The sequence below is a fragment of the Protomyctophum parallelum genome, assembly GCF_964188405.1.
Source record: "Protomyctophum parallelum genome assembly, chromosome: 19".
Taxonomy (NCBI): Eukaryota; Metazoa; Chordata; class Actinopteri; order Myctophiformes; family Myctophidae; genus Protomyctophum; species Protomyctophum parallelum.
This window is the reverse complement of record NC_139717.1, coordinates 33,286,290-33,306,404: the sequence shown is the minus strand read 5'-3', so window position 1 is coordinate 33,306,404 and position 20,115 is coordinate 33,286,290. Positions and strand designations below refer to the sequence as shown.

General features: G+C 44.6%; 1 protein-coding gene across 1 annotated transcript in view; it reads left to right on the top strand.

Moving 5' to 3' along the window:
* fzd3a (frizzled class receptor 3a) overlaps positions 1–19,716 on the top strand; it is a 30,120-nt gene extending 10,404 nt beyond the window's left edge. The window contains exons 3-9 of the mRNA XM_083790055.1: positions 5,180–5,376; positions 6,415–6,877; positions 7,641–7,940; positions 9,565–9,816; positions 16,122–16,273; positions 16,840–17,097; positions 18,019–19,716. Coding sequence (XP_083646181.1) covers positions 5,180–5,376; positions 6,415–6,877; positions 7,641–7,940; positions 9,565–9,816; positions 16,122–16,273; positions 16,840–17,097; positions 18,019–18,277 — 1,881 coding nt within the window. The 3' untranslated portion in view covers positions 18,278–19,716. The remainder of the gene's footprint in view (positions 1–5,179; positions 5,377–6,414; positions 6,878–7,640; positions 7,941–9,564; positions 9,817–16,121; positions 16,274–16,839; positions 17,098–18,018) is intronic.
* Positions 19,717–20,115: the final 399 nt, after the last annotated feature.

Below are 20,115 nucleotides of genomic sequence, written 5' to 3'. Positions count from 1 at the left end.
AACTCTAATTACGTTAGCATTGCGGAGGAGACGCGCGTGCATGTACAGTACACAGACATGCGTACGCACGCACATGCTATGGCTTTTGTGTCTGTTAATTTATATGCCTGACTGCGTGTGAGCCAGGCTGTGTTTCCTCTGTGGCATATTCTATTCCATACGAAGATCAGAAAATCCCATAACTAACTCCCATGAATATGTAACGACGTTGGCAGACCGTTGCAAAGGGAAATTGCATTAGCATAGCCTCCCCTAGGCCTACAGCACTCCACAGAATTCTGTATTACACGCTTGATTCTCCGTACATGGGCAAGCGGCTCTGGGGCAACAGCATCCATCCAGCCACCGACCGACCAACTAGAGGCTCACCAGCTGTTTGCTGTGTGGATATAGGGGTTAATAGCACTAGGGTGTGTGTGTGTGTATTTATACATATATATGGCCTTAAGATGTCGGTCTCGCCATGTTAGTATTGCTGGGTGGGTGAAGACATCACTAGACCATATGTTCCATTTAACAGTGGATTGTCCGACCGATGGTGTTTTATCTGATTATATGAAAAGAACATTTGACTTGAATTTTACCGCAAACGAGTAGATATAAAATACACATTTTATTTAAATTCCTAAATGGAATTAAAAGAAAAGCAGATCTCGCATCGCACATGCCTATAATGACTCAATGACATGTCAAAAATGGCGACGCCAGATTTAGAAATTGGAGCCTGTCGACTGCATATATATGCGCAGAAGGCCGATATACAGTATGGCTGATATATCGGTCAGGCTCTATTTCACACCAGAGATGCACCACACACAGAATAATGTGCTGGTTATGACCGATGCCTGGAATCTGGATCGTAGTACGACTGATGAATGGAGGGATGGATGAGATGACAGGAGAGGACGAAGGGAGGATGGAGGGTGCGGTAGAGGGAGGGATGGAGGGACCAGAGAGCTCGGAAGAAAGAGGCATTTGAATTGATCGATGGATGGATGAATGAGCTGAGGTGTGATAAGAAGAAAACGGAAAGAAAGAAAAAGGCAGAGATGGTGTACAGCAAGATGAATGCAAGGGGGGATAGAGGGAAAATGGATGCTGAGGGAATTTCCTTCTTCTCTTTCACTATCCGGCGATGCCGGTGTTTGTTGTGTGCGAGTGCGCACACACACACACACACACACACACACACACACACGCTTTCATTTTACACACATAAACACACAGCCATGCAGTGCAGGCAGTTGAATGCTTGTATGTGGTGGAATACTACATACAAGTTATTTCCCTCTCTCTTGCTCATCACACGCACACACAGTCACACACAGACACACACACACACACACACACACACACACACACACACACACACACACTATATACTGTATAACTTGTATCGCTACATTATCTGGGCACAGCGCAGTACAGTATACTGTATAGTACGGTACATTGCGTCCTGTGGCCTTCAGGATAAATGCAGTGGGAAGGCGCAGATGTAGACTTACTTGAGCTGCATTAGATCATGTCCGAGTGGTTAGCTCCCCCTGACAACACACCACTGAGCAGCTAATGGATGTCACAGGACTGCAGCCTGGCAACAAGGGGCAAAGGCGCCTAGAAGTTGGTCAGTAAGGTTAATCTTTCAGAACTTAAAATGTAACCACATTGCCTGTTAACCACTTTCAACCTGGTATCCCTGTCTTTGGCTTGTCATTTCAAGAATAGCTAAAAGAATAGCTGATCTACTAGCACACAACACGCATTGTATACTTGTAGATCGGCTGTATTGGCACTGTCGCACGATGGAGTATAAAGCCTGGCTTAAGCCTGGCTTTAGTTTGTATCCTCTGTGCGGACGCCACCTCCTGTATGGAGGTATTTTCTCTCATGCAGGTGCAAAACAGTGCACTGTTCGGTGTGTTCTAGTACAACTAGTCGCGCCAGTCGCCGTAGATGCAGTTATTTCCTATACAGGTCAGATTGCGTTGAACCTTTAACCACTTGAAAGTTTGAAACCTAGCATTCCTATTCTGAGCATGTCATAATAGGTGAACATTGGGAGAAAATATCTGATCTATAAGCTCACGACGTTTTGCATTTGCGATGCCTTGTGATCTTGTAGAATAGATATACTATTTTCGCCTAATAGGTTTGGTGTTGGTAGTTGGTACTGGTAGAAGTAAAAAGGGAGTGGGCTGGGCACCCCTGTCAAAGTATATAGATCTTAAGTGGTTAAATCAATGGCCTCCCTTGTGCAAGAGACTATACATGAATAGTGTGCATTTAGATAGCACTCCATTTGTAGACTCTGAACATAGATCCCATTCATCACATTCCCTGTCATCGCTCAAGGAAAACGGCTGATCCCTCATACGCGAGGTGAATTATCTCGCTTAAATACCTTGATGCTTTTCCCCAATGTGTCTCTATCCCAAGACGTTTGAAAAATCCTGCTTGTCAGTAACGTGTGAGCTGTGTAACAAAGGCTGCATTTTGTGCGTGTTTTGGGCTTGGCGGGGCCAAGCCTAACAGCCATTATAATCCTTTTTGCATACAGAGCTGATATGTGGGTGGCATGCTGGGCTCAAACACACTGTAAAGACTAGTGCTGAGGTGTCATGTAATGCTGTCATTAATGTCCATGGCTTAAAGCTGATTCATACGTGCAACCAAGTATAAATCAGGCATTAGCGAGGGCAAACATTGTGAGGCTTTTATCTAGATTCAGCTCCAATTATGCTGCCGAACATAAAGCAGAGAGACTGATGTGAAATCCTTCATAATATGACGTCATTGTCACAGTTGCATTAAATTGCAATTTTATTGGCTTGGCTACTTTCTAAATATAAATGTTATTTTAGAGCAGTATCCAATGTCATTGCATTGTCATATTCTCTGTGTTTTTGTTTTATTTTGTTTTATTTTAGCCAACAAAGAAAAGATGCTATCTGGATCATGAGCTTTATTATATTTTGTATTTATTCAGAGAAAAGCTGCTGCAAATCCAATCATGCTCTCATAGATCTCTGCTTAACAGATGGTGGAGTGGACACATTAATGTTAATTTGTATTTTAACACAGCAGTGAGTGCAGTCCCCTTCAGTAGTAGTACCCCCCCCCCCCCACACACACACACACACACACTCAAACAACCACCTCCACCCCTCCCCCACACTGCCTCTGTCATAAAGACCTCTGTCCCCAGCAGGAGAAGGACGTGTGTCTACTTCGGCCCTGCCTGGGTGTGGCTTTCATTTTACACACATAAACACACACAGCCATGCAGTGCAGGCAGATGAATGCTTGTATGTGGGGGAATACAGTACTACATACAAGACATTTCCCTCTCTCTTGCTCATCACACACACACACACACACACACACACACACACACACAACCCCATCCTTTGGGGATTTACATATTTAAAGACATGCCCCCCCCTACGCTCAGGAAGCCTGTGTCCATTCATACTTGGATGTGTATGCGAGTAAAGAATATTCACCAGTACATGTCTATAAAAGTGTGTGTGTGCGTGTTCGTGTGTTCGTGTGTGTGTGTGTGTGTGTGTGTGTGTGTGTGCGTGTGTGTGTGTGTGTGTGTGTGTGTGTGTGTGTGTGTGTGTGTGTGTGCGTGTGTGTGTGTGTGTGTGTGTGTGTGTGTGTGTGTGTGTCGCTACATCCGTGTGTCAAACCAGTCAGTCACACAGCGTGGTCCTCCCTCTGACACAAAGACCCTCTGACTGGAAACCCCGCCCACAGTGTGTGTGTGTGTGTGTGTGTGTGTGTGTGTGTGTGTGTGTGTGTGTGTGTGTGTGTGTGTGTGTGTGTGTGTGTGTGTGTGTGTGTGTGTGTGTGTGTGTGTGTGTGTGTGTGTGTGTGTGTGTGTGTGTGTGTGTGTGCGTGGTGTTGGGGTTCGGTGGGGGTTACTTGGCGTGTTCTACACCTCCTCTATCTCTGTATTGTACTAGAGAAGGAAATGAAGCAAGGAGAAGAGAGAGTGTGGAGGAGAGGAGAAGGGAGTGGGGGAAAAGGCTTGGGTTCTTCCAGCCAGTTGTTTGAACTGGTTCCAAGTTCATAAAATACACAAATTTGCTAAGTAAAGTGAGTGTAATGAATCGCCTTCTCAAATCGTTTTCCCCTTCAAAGACTCCTTAGAGGTGAATGACATGGAGCTAATCTCTCTCTCTCTGTCACTCTGTATATTTATCTATTTTGTCCTTAATTGCCCTCCGTTCTACAACTCCTGTGTGCAAGTTTTTATGTAATCATTTATAAAATAGGATGATGTAATAAAACGTGAGTGCCCACTTTGTTTAGTCAACATGGCACATTGCCCATTCAAAAGTGTTGGCACACATGACTAAATTGAACAAACTAATGGTAAAATGCAATATGTGCTGCTACTGTAGGTCCCAGGGCGAGAGTACACGTTGAAAATGCAAAGCAATGCAAGATGATGCAAACAAAAGAGAGTGCAGCATTTTCTATTCTAGAGAATCCCTCCTTTAAACCTGCTGCTACTGAACTGAATATGAACTGTCTGCTGAGGCCGGGTGCAGTACTTAGTTTAGACAGTTTTTGGTTTAGACTAGTCATTGGTTAGACCCGTCATTAGTCCTACAACTACAACCTATCTCAAACCCTCACCCTAAACCTAACCTCCCACGGGGCAACACACCTAAACCTAACCTTAACCCATGTCTAACCAATGACTAGTCTAAACTAAGTATGCACCCCGCCAGTTTGTGCTTAGGTAAAGTAAAACATTGCTACAACAGTATTAATGTTGTATTAAGTTGACGTGGCTAAGTCGTTAATAAGAGTACTGTTAATATTATCCCTACCCCATCACTGGAAAGAAAACCATTTGTGTTATATTTGGGGGCACTTATGTTTGACATAGTTAGTGGCGAGAGACAGGAAATGCAGAGAGAGCAGGGGAGTGACAGACAGCCGGGAATCTAACCCGGGACTCTCTGATCTGGGAATGTGCGCATATGGTATGCGCTCTAACCACTTGGCTACCGCAGCGCCCCTAGATTTATTAGTTTTCTTTTTCTGGGTTCCCAGACTGATGTGCCAGAACACACAAACCCATCAATAAAGCACAGCAGTAAACTGTGTCTCTCTCCCCTTACTCTTTCCCTGTCTCTTCCCTCTCTGTCTCTCTCCCCTGCAGCCGTTCCATCCAATGGTAAACCTGCAGTGTTCTCCAGAGCTCAGGGGGTTCCTGTGCGCACTGTACGCCCCCGTGTGCACAGAGTATGGCCGCATGACCCTACCCTGCCGTCGCCTCTGCCTGCAAGCCAAGAGCGACTGCTACAAACTCATGGACATGTTTGGAGTCACCTGGCCTGATGAGATGGACTGCCATAGGTCTGTATTTGTGTACACTCATGGTTTAGCTACTGCGGTATCAACTGTAGACATCCCTTTGTAGTATAAATGTTTTTAAACAATTTTCACTTGGCTTTGAGGCGATGGACATCACACAACTAATTTGGATGGATGATGGAGAGGCGAAGAAGATCATTTTAATATAGCTAATCTTGTTATATAATCGTGTTTACACTGCGTCTGTGGCCGAAGGTTTACTTTGTGCTGATAACTTTAAGAAATTATATGCAGCTGGACAGCAGTTCCAGTAGCATAAAGAGCATGTTGTAAAATCTTGATTTTGTTTTTGGCCCCTTACAGTAATGGCAATGACAGGCCTCTTGGTTCAAGTTGTTTCTTGTCGCCATCCGCCAGCCAATTAACCACATGAACCCAAGTGTCCCTATTCTGGGTCAAATATTCAGCAAAATTAGAGATTTTAGAATAGATAGCTGTTTTCTTGCCCTTACCCCTTATCCATACACTTATTTGCCATTATTTACTATTTTGAAAAACATTCTAAAATAGTTCAAATAGCCGATCTACAAGCTCACAACGTCTCGGTGTAGATCGGCTAGTTGAACTATTTTAAAATGTTATTCAAGATAGTAAAGCCTGGGCAGTGGCTCAGCGGTCCAGGCACCTTGGCTGGTAATCCAGTCTGGCAGTGTGCCACGGGTTCGACTCCCGATCCCGACGGCCTTTACTGCATGTCACCCACCCAATCTCTCTCCCCATTTCCTGTCAGCCTACTGCCTTACCCTCCATACAAAATATTAAATAAAACTGCGAAAGCCACGCACAAAAAAACATTTAAAAAAAAAACATAAAAAAAGAAAAGATGGTAAAATATGGCAAAGAAGTTGAGAGAGAAAGGGTTAGGCACGCCCAAGATTGGTGTTGACTCAGGGAATAAAGGTGCGGACCATTATGGAGTCTTGGGGGACCCAGTTCAACTAAGCCATCATATAGGGTTTAAGGCAGCCATTCAAATAGGAATCCATGATGATCAATCTTGAAATGTCTCCCGCCTTCCAGGTTCCCAGACTGCGACGAGACCTACCCCCGCCCAGTAGACCTTCTCTCCATCGCCGAGACCACAGAATCTCCCGTTTCCGTCCAGCGGGACTACGGCTTCTGGTGCCCTCGCGAGCTCAAAATCGACCCCGACCTGGGCTACAGCTTCATGGGGGTCCACGACTGCTCCCCGCCTTGCCCCAACATGTACTTCGAGCACGAGGAGCTGGTGCTCGCTCGCTACTTCATCGGCGTGGTGTCCATCGTGTGCCTCTCCGCCACCCTCTTCACCTTCCTCACCTTCCTCATCGATGTGTCGCGGTTCCGATACCCCGAGCGGCCGATTATATTCTACGCTGTGTGTTACATGATGGTGTCCCTGGTGTTCTTCCTGGGCTTTCTGTTGGAGGACAAGGTTTCCTGCAACGCCGCGAGCCCAGGCCGCTTCAGAGCCTCCACTGTGACGCAAGGCTCCCACAACAAGGTAAAGAGAGCGCTTTGGCTGCATGGTTAATTGTTTGTTCTGTAATTCAGAGCAATAATTATTTAGTTTTGCTACTGTTTTGACGCCCAAATTTTACTAAACTCAATTCTTATTTCTTAGTAGAACATTATGTGAAAATAGGTGGACACTTTGCAAAAATAGTTGATCTGCAATCTGTCATTGTGTCGAAACGAAATGCATTGTGAGCTTGTACGTCGCCTATTTGGTGTAGAGCGGAAAGTACAGACCCCTGGAGAGGGCCGCTGTCAACCTGGTTAAACATACTTTGGCCATGTTATTTATTTGCCCCATTTTGGCCAAAAGTAAAGTTCCTCAGAATATTTTAGATGCCACAGAATCACACAGAAAAGTAATAGTTTCCAATCGCAGAATTCCAAAATCCAAATTTATTTTTAACTATTCATTATTTTATAGGGTCGGCGGTGGCTCAGGGGTAGAGTGGCTGGATGGTAACCGTGAGGTTGCCAGTTCGAACCCGGGCTCCCCCAGAGTTACTGTCGAAGTGTCCTTGAGCAAGATACTGAACCCCTAATTGCTCCCGATGTGCTAGTTGGTGCCTTGCATGGTTTCAGCTGCCATTGGTGTATGAATGTGTGTGACTGGGTGAATGTAATGCACAATCTCTGTAAAGCGCCTTGGATAAAGGCGCTATATAAATGCACCATTTACCATTTTATAACTGAGGGGCCTGCTTTTCTATTACTTAACCTCTACTACTCTTCCATCTCATCCAACCCAACAGGTGTGTACCCTCCTCTTCATGGTCCTCTACTTCTTCACCATGGCGGGCAGCGTGTGGTGGGTCATCCTCACCATCACCTGGTTCCTGGCCGCCGTGCCCAAGTGGGGCAGCGAGGCCATCGAGAAGAAGGCCCTGCTGTTCCACGCGTGTGCCTGGGGGGTCCCGGGGGCCCTCACCATCGCACTGCTGGCCCTCAACAAGATCGAGGGCGACGGCGTGAGTGGTGTGTGCTTCGTGGGGCTCTATGACGCGACGGCGCTGCGCTGGTTCCTGCTGCTGCCACTGGGCCTGGACGTGCTGGTAAGAGGCATGGTTAACTCATTGAGACGGTTTTCTGAAAAACCTATAAAAAGGATATGTAATTGGTCGCCGACCCCCATCTGAAAATATGCTGCTCCATGTTAAATCAGAACTGTACAACCCCTGCATAGCAGCACAAACGGTCTTCCTTAGGGCATGGCTCTCAACACCATAGAGCTATAATATAATCTGACAACGAGAATCCAATGTACTCACTGCACCTGCAGAGTATGACCACTAGATGGCTTTGCAAAATCTACAGAGGGAATAAAATAAAATAAGAGTACAGGCAAGAAGATGGAAAACAATAACATTCACATCATACAGTACATGTACGCACGCATGCATGCACACACGCACGCACGCACACACACATATCTATAGTATGCATACAGTATCTATGCATACTATAGATATGCATGCACGCACGTGTGCATATCTATAGTATACACTACACACACAAACAACATCGGCTCACAGCAAAAAGGTGGCTGGAGGCATGGTGTCTGCTTCAGCCTACTGTCTGGCTGTATGTATTGTGTTGCAATGCTGCTTGTCTCAGACCAAGGATTGATGCTGCTTGTCTCAGACCAAGGATTGATGCTGCTTGTCTCAGACCAAGGATTGATGCTGCTTAATTGTCTCAGACCAAGGATCGCAATGGAAATAAGTTGCCCAACTTTCTTGGGTTTGTATCCTTGACGCTTCTGTGATGTAACATGTATTTCTCCTGGCTGTATGACGTCTGATGAAATCACATCAAATCAAATTAAATGGGCAAATTTCCCCAAGGCATAGTAAAGTCAAATCAAATCAAATGTGCTATTTACAACTTTGGCAGAATGTGAATGCTTGTCTTTGTTCCATTTAATAAAGTCATGTTTTGGACTGCAGGGTTTGTAGACGTCCCCGTTAGGGTTCACTTCAGATGCCTTCTGAGGAGCATTCACCCTTATTTTGTACTTTATTTCCCTCTTTTTTAACCTGCATTTATGGTCTCAATCAATTGCAGATTAATTGTATAATCTAAAACATTTCTCAATAGTCATCTCTGCTTGATTTCTGTGACTAAAACTAAACGATAACTAAATAATAACTAGGCTATGATGACTAAAACTATGACTAAATATAATGACGATTTCGCCAACAAATAAAAACTAGACTAAAATGGACTAGTGGAGAAGAGATCCAGTAATAATAATGTTCAAACACCTTTTAGTAGAACCAGAGACTCTCTGATGAAGGCTCATTACGCTCATAGCCCAATACTGGATTTGTGTTTAGCACTCCACTGAAAACCATTGCCGATGGACAACCTTTTTCTGCTTTAACTTTTAGTAGAAAACAAATTTTATGCTTGGTTGTATGTAGGTGTGTCACTCTCCGAAAATAACAGATCTACAAGCTCACAACGTGTGTGCTGAGCTTGTAGATATGCTATTTTCGGCACACAGCTGAGCATAAATCAGGCATTTCAACGCCATCACGGCCCGCCAAACTATTGTTTCGACAAAATCAACTGTAGCTTTAGTCTTACGATATTTAGTCGACTAAAACTAGACTAAAAGCAAAACCTTTCTGATGACTAAACCTTTCCGGTCCCTCTCCCCCTCCCCCCTCTCAGGTGGGTGTGGGCCTGTTGCTGGCGGGCATCTTGGCTCTGAACCGCGTGCGCATGGAGATCCCGCTGGAGAAGGAGAACCAGGACAAGCTGGTCAAGTTCATGATCCGCATCGGCGTCTTCTCTGCGCTCTACCTGGTGCCCCTGCTCAGCGTGCTGGCCTGCCTCCTGTACGAGAACGCCCACCGCAGCGTCTGGGAGACCACGTGGGTGCAGGAGAAGTGCCGGGAATACCACATCCCCTGTCCCTTCCAGGTGATTGCATTTCTACTCAAACACATTTGTTATTATGTCCCAATCCCCTTTTGATTACCTTTCTTTTGTAGATTTGAACCTTTTTAAAAACCTAGTTTTTCCCAATAAAGCTGTTTTTATTATTGGTCTTGTAACGCGACGCATTTAAATGGAGGTCCCTGATGTCAATCATGTCATCAATATTGACCAGCAACTCTACATCTGACCTCAAACCCTTACATCTCCATATATGGAGCTGACCTGTTCTGACATTCCATATGTTGATCCTTCCCCATCCATCCTTCCTCTTCGATGTCTCCCTTTTGACTGATACGTGTCCATTTAAACTCTAGACGGGCCTGCCCCAAAGTTATTTGTGCAGCCGTGCCCGGCAGCCAGCGAAAACTAGAGTTCTCAACCGGCCCGGTCGGCCCTACCCGGGCCCTCATCAAACCCCCTACACTCAAGACACTGCCTCCGCTGCCACCCTTAGATCTCCATATATGGAGTTGACCTATTCTGACATTCCATACGTTGTAACGTTGATCTGACCTCATCAAACCCTGTACACTCAAGACTCTCCCTATATGGCCAGTACAGAATTCATTCCATATGTTGATCTGACCCCCCATGCCAAAGCGCCAGCGCTCGCCCAGCAGTCTGCTGTCACCCAGGCGGATGCGTGCACACGAACGCGCCGTTTATGGTGAGGTCGCTTCTCGCCCTTAGGCATCTTACTGGTACTATTAGTATTAGCGGTGGTAGTAGTAGTAGTATTATGTCAATGTAGGATTGGGTCATATGGACAACATTTTATATCACTATCTTTTTACTCTCACCTCAATATTTATATTCTGCCAGCAATAGCAACAATGACAAAACAAATAATTAAGTACCGTACTACAACAAGTAGTAAGGTGAAGAATAGTTAAGTATGTAAATTAATCGTAACACACTTTGATGTGCTTTTGAAGACCTGTTGTATGCACGCGTCCTACTTCTAAATAGTATGTTCATAATACAGTACTATGTACAGTATGTATACGCTGTATCCAGTGTATGTATATAAGCATCTATTTACATAAATAATATGTGTATGTAAAATTGTACGGTGCCTGTGAGCTATGTTTATATGGTATAGTAGGTGTGTGATTGTGGTGATCTAACATCAGGCCATTGCGTATACTTTCCACTGTAATTCAAACACTCTCCAGAGGCACTGTGTAGAAGATAGTACAGGGTGCCACAGGTCAACCTTCTATATTCAGGTTGCGTGCAGCGCTTCAGAATGGCATCAAGCATGAACTAAAAGGAGGTAAATATAACTTGGCATGTCCATCTGCCCCTAAGCTAAGTTTCTATTCCCAACCCACCTAGAGTAGAACAGATTACTGTACATACAAGAACAGATGCCTTTTCACAAACACCTGTGTGCACACAGGTGTTTGCACGCACAGACATACATAAACACACGCATGCACGCACACCATTACTCCTTCTCTTACCCAGTCTTCATGTCTCTCTCACGTTTCACTCTCACACATAAGTGCAAACAAACATGCATGCATACAAACATGTAAACATACACGTACAGCAGGCGGGGAGAGAAAGAACTCAGTGGTAACTCGGGTTGCATGTCTGAAATAGACGAAACAATTCAGAGAGCTGCACTTGGCCTCTGGCTGTACCACACTCACTCCCTCACACTTGAAGGAGCTGTGAATAATTCAAACAGCTTTCCTTTCCTCTTTGTGCGTCTCACTCCGCCAGCGACCACTCCGCACAAGATCCATCACCGTGTTCGCTTTAACTGTTTTCTGTTTTGTAGTTTTTTGGCAGTAGAGGAGAGTGCAGGTGGATCACCAGATGTTGTTTTGTAGTTTTTGGGCAGTAGAGGAGAGTGCAGGTGGATCACCAGATGTTGCTCACAGTCTCACGCTTTATGATGTTATCTTTTGAATACTGTGTTGTTGCCAAGTTTCATGCTTTTTAATGTGACCATTGAGTCTGTTGACGCATGGTCATGCAGTAGGTAATTTTATTCTGGGTAAAAAACAAGTGTATGGCCAGTAGGACACAAGCCAGTTCCTAAACTGATAACCATGTTAAGAGTCTTTTGACATGGAAGTTCACAACACGTTGTGAGCTTGTAGATCAGATAAATTGTTGGTCTCTATGACATGCCCGGAATAGTGATGCCTGGGTTCAAGTGGTTAAATGAAAATGTATTTTACTGTGTGGCCTTTTGCCTCCACATCCTGCCTCTGTTTGTGGTGATTATCTACATACCACACACTGAGACCAAACGATGTCCATTGAGTCATTAAAGACGGGGCACAGTGCAGTAAGAAAGAATGACTGTCATGTGAAGTGAATTAGCATTGTGGGACGCAGACAGGTCTCATGTCCACTCATGGGACCAGCCCACCACGTTGCCTTTCTGTTCAAACATCCAATGTTGAGTGAGCTTGGAAGTACTTCATCTTCAGGGAAAGGCATTGATGGCGTACAACGTGAACTTGCTAAAGAAAGATGCTGGTGTGGAGCTGGCCAGATGTATGGAGTATTTGGTGAAATATAATGTAACAAAATGTAATTAAACCAGCAATGTAGTTATTTATTTATTTTCGGGGGGGGGGGGGGGGGTGTAACATCGTCTACCTTTTACTTTGTACAAAGAAAGGTAAAAGCAATACAATATAATACAATACATCAAAGCATCAAGTTATGCAAATACAATACATTTCTCTTATAAGAAAATTCTGTTATTTTAGTTTTTCCATGAATTTATGTATTTTTTATATTTCATTGTACTGTATGACAGTGTTGTGTAAAAGTAGCGAAAATAGAAACTCCGCAACCAATCTGAGACAACATGTTGCCTTGCAACACGTTGTAGAGACTAGGCCATTGTTGTGACCTTGTAGATTATCATGAGAATGGCCTCTGTTGATTCCTACTGCCCCCTGTGGTTCAGGTTTAGGAGACTTGCCACAGTGCCTTATGTAGCTGCACCACCCCCGAGAACAGAGACATGGCCATATGATGACCCACCACAACATCTGTGTGTGTGTTTGTCCCCCCAACAGGGATAATATGGCTTATGATGCATTAGATCGCTTACACGGGATGTGTGTGTTAGTGTGTACATTTGTGTGGGTGTGTGTGTTTGTGTTCCATGCGCCTGCATTAGCGTGAATATTCGGGGCGCGTCATCTCGTGTTTGTGTGTACATTTACTCACGTTTGCATGTTGGCATCTGTGCGTCTGTGTGTGCATACATGCAGCCGTAAACAAACAGCTGAGCCTCACGCTGGGAGGAGGGGACGTGCATTCACATGCAGTCAGTTAATCTGCGACGCAAACCCTGCGTAATAAGAGCAATGCCGTGGCATTCAGCAGTAGCAGTAGTAATCCTTTGTGTGTTTTCTATTGGAATAGAATGGGTGCACTGGGGTCAAGCTGAACCACATTAAGACCACACTACATCTGACATACAACACAGACACGTCAGCTACATTGTTTATATATACTTTATACTATTTAGTTCTCAATCTGCCACCCCATATTCTGTATAGTTGTATTTGCTTGCACATGTCATAATGGTGGGGGGTCCCTGCCTGGACCCCACAAGATTGCAGTGTACAGATTGGAAAGGGTGATTGTTGGTTATTTAAGAGATTAATTAATGAATAAATAGAGCGGAATTGATTAAACCCAATGCACAAAGTGAGAATTGTTTTTTATAATAATGCAGAAACGCACCGGAGAGATTAAAAACGTAAAACAACAAGGCGCTTATTAAACACCACAGCCAAAAATAAAAGGGAAGAAAGTCGAAAACAATCGAAAGGACAATGTCCAACCTGTGATAATAGCTCAGCTGGATAGGAAATTGTGAATGACAAGAAGATGCAATGTCAAAATGGACACGAGCGTTAGAAAATGATCCTGAAAAAGCATTGTAGCAGATTGTGGAGCGTTTGTCAGGGTGTGTCAGTGTGGTGAATGAAACGTGCTATGTTGGCTACTGTATGTAGAGATTTGTCTGATCCGTAATATATCAATACACACACACACACACACACACACACACACACACACACACACACACACACACACACACACACACACACACACACTTTAATGTTCATACACTCTCGCACTATACACAGTAACACATACAAAAGCAAATGCCCACACAAAGCAAAGGTCCATCAGGAGACTGCAGAGGCTTACATATGGCTTCTATATTTATCTTAAAAGCTTCTCCTGCAGGCTGTCCTATACTCACTTTTCCATGCAGCTCACTGCTACAGACTACAGTTCGCTACCCCGACCCACACACACACACACACACACACACACACACACACACACACACACACACACACACACACACACACACACACACACACACACACATACACACACACACACACACACACACACACACACACACACACACACACATTCTCCATACAGCACTGTAGTAGCTGCGGTTGGCTAGAACCAGATGGGATTTGACAAAAGAACCAAAGCTTAGGCTGAGTTTCCAGTTTCATGTAGCTATTTTCGGACTCAGTACAGGCTCTGTAATGGGAACAGACTTTATGTACGGTGAGTTGCACCCAGTACAGCAGCTCAAGGCTATGCTACTACTCTGGATGTTAAAATTGGGTATGTCAAATTACTCTTTTGCTAATTTCTTTTTTTTTGCAGTGATTTAGTGCTGCAAATATCAATGGTTTTCTTAGCGATTACTCCACTATGTAATACTACTGTGTTATGTTTTTGACTAGTCGAATAATCGAGAAGCGAAGATAATTCCTTCTGTTGATCAATCAAATAGATTATTTTATAATCTATAAAGAGTCTCTACATTTCTACACTTTTTGAGGTTGTAGATCAGCTATCTTCACTGTCATTTCATTACCGTATATTAAAAACATAACGTTTTATTATAATCCATTACATCGATTAATTCAAATTCAGAGTGCATTCTAAAAATGTCAGTCGTTTTTTTAGATTTTTCAAAAATAGCAGATCTACAAGCTCGTATCGCGCCACTCGGTGGCGCGATATGAGCTTGTAGATCTGCTATTTTTCAATAGCTAAAGCATAACATGATGCCAACACCAAAATGGGTGCCCGGTCAGAATGGGTTAAGCAGCTGAGAAGCACATGGTGGAAACTATGCCACAGAGCTTGCATATCGTCATTGGCGGGCAATCTCCATATCTTTACGTTTTTTTTTGGAAATGAATAGAACATACAAGAGTGTCACAGAAAAGTAGTGAAACGTGAACGGTTTTGGACATACAAGGTTCCCCACCCGACAGTACAGGAGCACGGCACAGGTTGCGCTGGGATTGGAGAGAAGAGAGAGATGGAGGGATGGCACCGGGTCAGCTGTCTCTGTGTTGATGCCTCCAGCGTAAAGCTTGCTCAGTTGCACTGATGTGGGCGAACACACACACACACACACACACACACACACACACACACACACACACACACACACACACACACACACACACACACACACACACACACACACACACACACTGATGTCATTATTGTCCACAAGCGTGAACTTACGTCAGAACATGTACTTACTGTAGTGTACGTGCATGACTCAATAACTCTAAAGTGCATAGCTCACACGATATTGTCTACTCTTCCACTTCCTTCCACAGACATGTCTCCAAATGACCGCTATGTTAACCCAATGCCTTTAGGCATTCATGGAGAGGGATTCAATCTTTACTTTATTTCAGTTCATTTCACTGTCATTGCTTCGCATTAGTAAGGTGCATTTCATTACCCATGCACTTGCAGCCCCCCCCCCCACCACCACCACCACCACACACACACACACACACACAAAATCTATTCCTCCCTGCATATGCAGCAAAATCTAGATTGTTAATTTAACGCTGAGAGTGTAAAGATTTACCCGCAGGGGGTTTACTATGTATGCACATCCACAGTAAAAGCCTCAAATGGAGCCTCAAGCCTCCATTTTGTTACATTTGTACACTCTCTGAGTTAAATGAGAACTCTGGATTTTACAGGGTAGTCACACCCTTGTTGACTCTGGAAACTAACATGAAAGACTACTTTTCTGTAACAAATAATGCACCTTTGAATGAAAGCACAATGACATGGGACGCTTGATTGTTTTCTGATGGAATTATATTTTCTACAAAATGTTGCAAGTAAATTATGGAGTTCTTATTCATTCATTTGACCTACATTTGTCATAGCTTTATTTTATTTTAAACACTGTCTCATCATACTGTGTGCTGTTGTTTGTTCTGTAGGTGGAGAGGACCAAGCGTCCAGACCTGGTCTTATTCCTGATCAAGTACCTCATGATGCTGACCGCTGGCATCCCCTCTGTCTTCTGGGTTGGCAGCAAGAAGACCTGCTTCGAATGGGTCAGCTTCTTCAATGGCAAGCGCCGCCGCAAAGAGTACGTATTAAATCCGTCCCGCATGGACGACGTGGTTATTATTGTATGTTGTCAGAAATTACACACTGCAACGTGACATGTAGCAGACTTATTAGTTATACTTGTGATATTGCAATTTATTTTACCGCATGTCTGGTATTCTCAGCTCTAAGCTCTATATACTTAGAATAGCAAAAATAACAGGTTCTGTTAGGCTGTGTGGGCTTAGGGCTCGGGTTGTGGGTGACATGGCTCCAGGTTCTGTTAGGCTGTGTGGGCTTAGGGCTCGGGTTGTGGGTGACATGACTCCAGGTTCTGTGTAGTCCTAGTGACCGCAGACCCTTCTCTGCACTCACTCCCACCTCCACCCTCCGTGTATTCAGAGCATTAACTCCCTCTCCCGCCCCCTGCTCCACCCGCTCCTCCTTCCTGTTCTTCCACGCCGCTCCGCGCCCCGCCACCTTCTCCCTGTCTCTCCCCACCCTCCTGCGTCTCTCCCTGCCCTCCCTCCCGCCGTTCCCCTTCTCCTCCTCCTCCGATTCATGCATCCGCCCCTCCCCCTCTCCCGCCCCTCCCTCCCCTACTAGCCGGATGGTGAATGAGAGCCGCCAGGTGCTGCAGGAGCCCGACTTCGCCCAGCTGCTGCTGCGGGACCCTGGTGCGCCCGTCGTGCGGAAGTCTCGGGGCACCTCCACCCAGGGGACGTCCACCCAGGCCTCCTCCACCCACCTGGCCATGCTGGACGAGCCTCCCAGCGGCAGCACCAGCCGCGCCGGCTCGGTCCGCAGCGCCCGCTCCAAGATGAGCAGCTACCACGGAAGCCTCCACCGCTCCCGAGACGGCAGGTAGGGAGCAGCGTGAATGCATGGGGGTGGATGTCATGACACACTGTGCACTGTAGTGTGTAGGGAGCAGTGTGACTGCATGGGGGTGGATGTCATGACACACTGTGCACTGTAGTGTGTAGGGAGCAGTGTGAATGCATGGGGGTGGATGTCATGACACACTGTGCACTGTAGTGTGTAGGGAGCAGTGTGAATGCATGGGGGTGGATGTCATGACACACTGTGCACTGTAGTGTGTAGGGAGCAGTGTGAATGCATGGGGGTGGATGTCATGACACACTGTGCACTGTAGTGTGTAGGGAGCAGTGTGAATGCATGGGGGTGGATGTCATGACACACTGTGCACTGTAGTGTGTAGGGAGCAGTGTGAATGCATGGGGGTGGATGTCATGACACACTGTGCACTGTAGTGTGTAGCACAGGTAGGGAGTAGTGTGAATGCATGGGGGTGGATGTACGTACGTATGCCCCTGAATAAACATGTATCATGTAAACACAACATGAACATAGTACTCTTATTATGCATATCGCATTCTCGCCAAGATATATTTTCGAGTTAAAGAAAAACAAAAAAACAAACCAATGGTTCAAGCTCATTAATTAAGATGCGAGTGCCAACTCTAACAAGCAAACGTTCGAACCCCGAATGTTCGGGGACAGCCTTAACTGTTGCATGGCATTTTTTATGCTTTTTACATTGGATGACATAGTGTAGCATGGCATTTTTTAGTAATGACAGGTGGGGATACACAGTGTGTTTGCATGGATTTGGCCATGAGGGTGCAGATAGGCATTGTACCACTTCTGTGTCTAATAAAGTACAAATGGCTGAACATGTGACATCTGTGATGGCTCTATCTGCGTCTATTGTCTCCCATCTCCGTTGCTAAATAAAGGCACATGTACTCCTCTTCCTCACAGATACACCGCCTGCAGTTTCCGGGCTACAGAAGACCGGCTGCCGTATGGAAGCATGACTCGCCTCAACGACCAATCACTGTCCAAAAACTGCAGCTCCAACCGCCTGGACGGCCTATCACGACATGGCTCCACCCAGCGGCTGGAGAGTCAGTCGCGTCACAGCAGCATCAGAGACCTTAGCAACACTGCCCACACCATTCAGAGCGTCCCTGGAAACGGAATCCACAGGGTCCTTGAAGAAGATGGAGCCATGGCCTGAAGTGGTCAAGTACTAGAAAAGGTTGTCTGCAAAGAACAGAATGAACAGGAGGGTGTCAGGGATGGAGTGAGATATCCCTTTGGCACATCCACATAAATCTAATGAGATTGGTTGGATGAATATAAGTTAGTGGAAATGAAGGCTTTTTTTCCCTCTCTCGTACGACTGAGTTAAGGAATGTGAATGTCCTCATAATAAGCTAGAGGGAAATGGGTTCAAGCGAACACAAATGGACTCTACTAGACAAAGTGATATACAAAAGTAGATCAAACTAAAATTGCAGAAGATTTGTTTACAGTTATCTCGTCCTGGCCGATCTTTTCAGGTTAGCAGAGAATGAGGCTTAATATTACAGCAAGCCAAACCGATGGAACTGCCCGTGTCTTGACGTCTTAAAACGTCCCCTAAGCTTTACTGAAACAAAGGCACTTGGCTTTGTCCAAAAATAATTTAGATAATTCAAGCTTATCTTTCTCCCTTTGTCTTACAATGGAAGAAAGACCATTTTACTGTGATTCTTTTTGGGAACCCTTTGCTCTGGGTTGGTACATGGATGAACTTGAAGTCGAAGATGACTACAATTACAGTTGTTGGACCTATGCTACTGAGCCGACCAAGAACAAATGTGACTTAATTCTTATCAAGAGACTATTACACTTGTGGATTGTCTTTCCTAGTACTGTATGAAAATCTGTATAAAGGACTCTAAATGTGCTCTGAATTAAGGAAAGCGGCTTTGAAAACCTTGGACACTGGAGCCTTTTCTTATCGTCTGTACATTCCAGCACTCAGGGGGGCTTAAACAGGGTATTTCTAAAAGACTTTGACTATGTCTACTGTATATGTCATCACTGAAGGTTAGCATTAGTAAAGAATACACACTGTATGTTTCAAATATTTCCCATATGCAATTATTTGCCTTTGTTAAAGAACTGCAAATGATACATTTAAAAGTGAATTTAATGATTCAATTTGAACAGTAAAGTTATCATGGAATATTTAGCAAACATTCTTCCACAATGGCCGTTAATGTTTCACACTAGTATTATGACAAGAGTAGAAATTGTTGAGGGTATCGTTATTAATTGGCTGTTTTCATTGCACTTGATATGATTCCAGTTGGACAAGATGTATATTTATCCATGCCAGAAGGGAAAGAGGCATTTTGACTGGTTTGTTTTGACTGATTTCTTGACCATTTATTTTAATTCAAGGGCTGTCTTGGAAAAATAATCCAGAACTCCTGCCTTACAAATGAAATGAGATAGCCTTTTCGCCCCTTGAATTCATGTAGACATAGTTTGTCCCTCTTTACAAAAGTGTATCCTTACTTGTAGATAAAACGTTAGCCCTAAGTTTTTTCTAGTGGCATATGTGGATAGATGAAAAGCATTTGAACCTTTGTGGGTTAATTTGTGAAATTTGTAATAAAGTTTTCTGAAAACATGACTACGGGTTAGAGAAATAAATAACCACACAGATGCTGAGCTCATATTCGTATCAGTTCTGCATTTTATTGAAATGGTCATGGCAGTCCTCATAGTAATATGACGAGTTCTCTAAGGGACTGTAGAGAGTGAAAATCATGCCTCTCGGGAATAGCAGCAATGGATTCTCCACCCCTCAAATGGTTAAAAAATATACTGTTTGATTTAAGTGGAGTTTTCTAAAGGTCGGGAAAAAAGGAGACCTACACCATTCGATTTGGCGTAGGCTCTGAACAGAGTGTGTGTGTGGGCGTGGGTGTGGGGGCAAAAGACGTCGCATTTCGTGCTTATGGATCTTCTACTTTTGATGCTTTTGTGTGACGCTGTAGTATGATCAAGTATACAAAGACG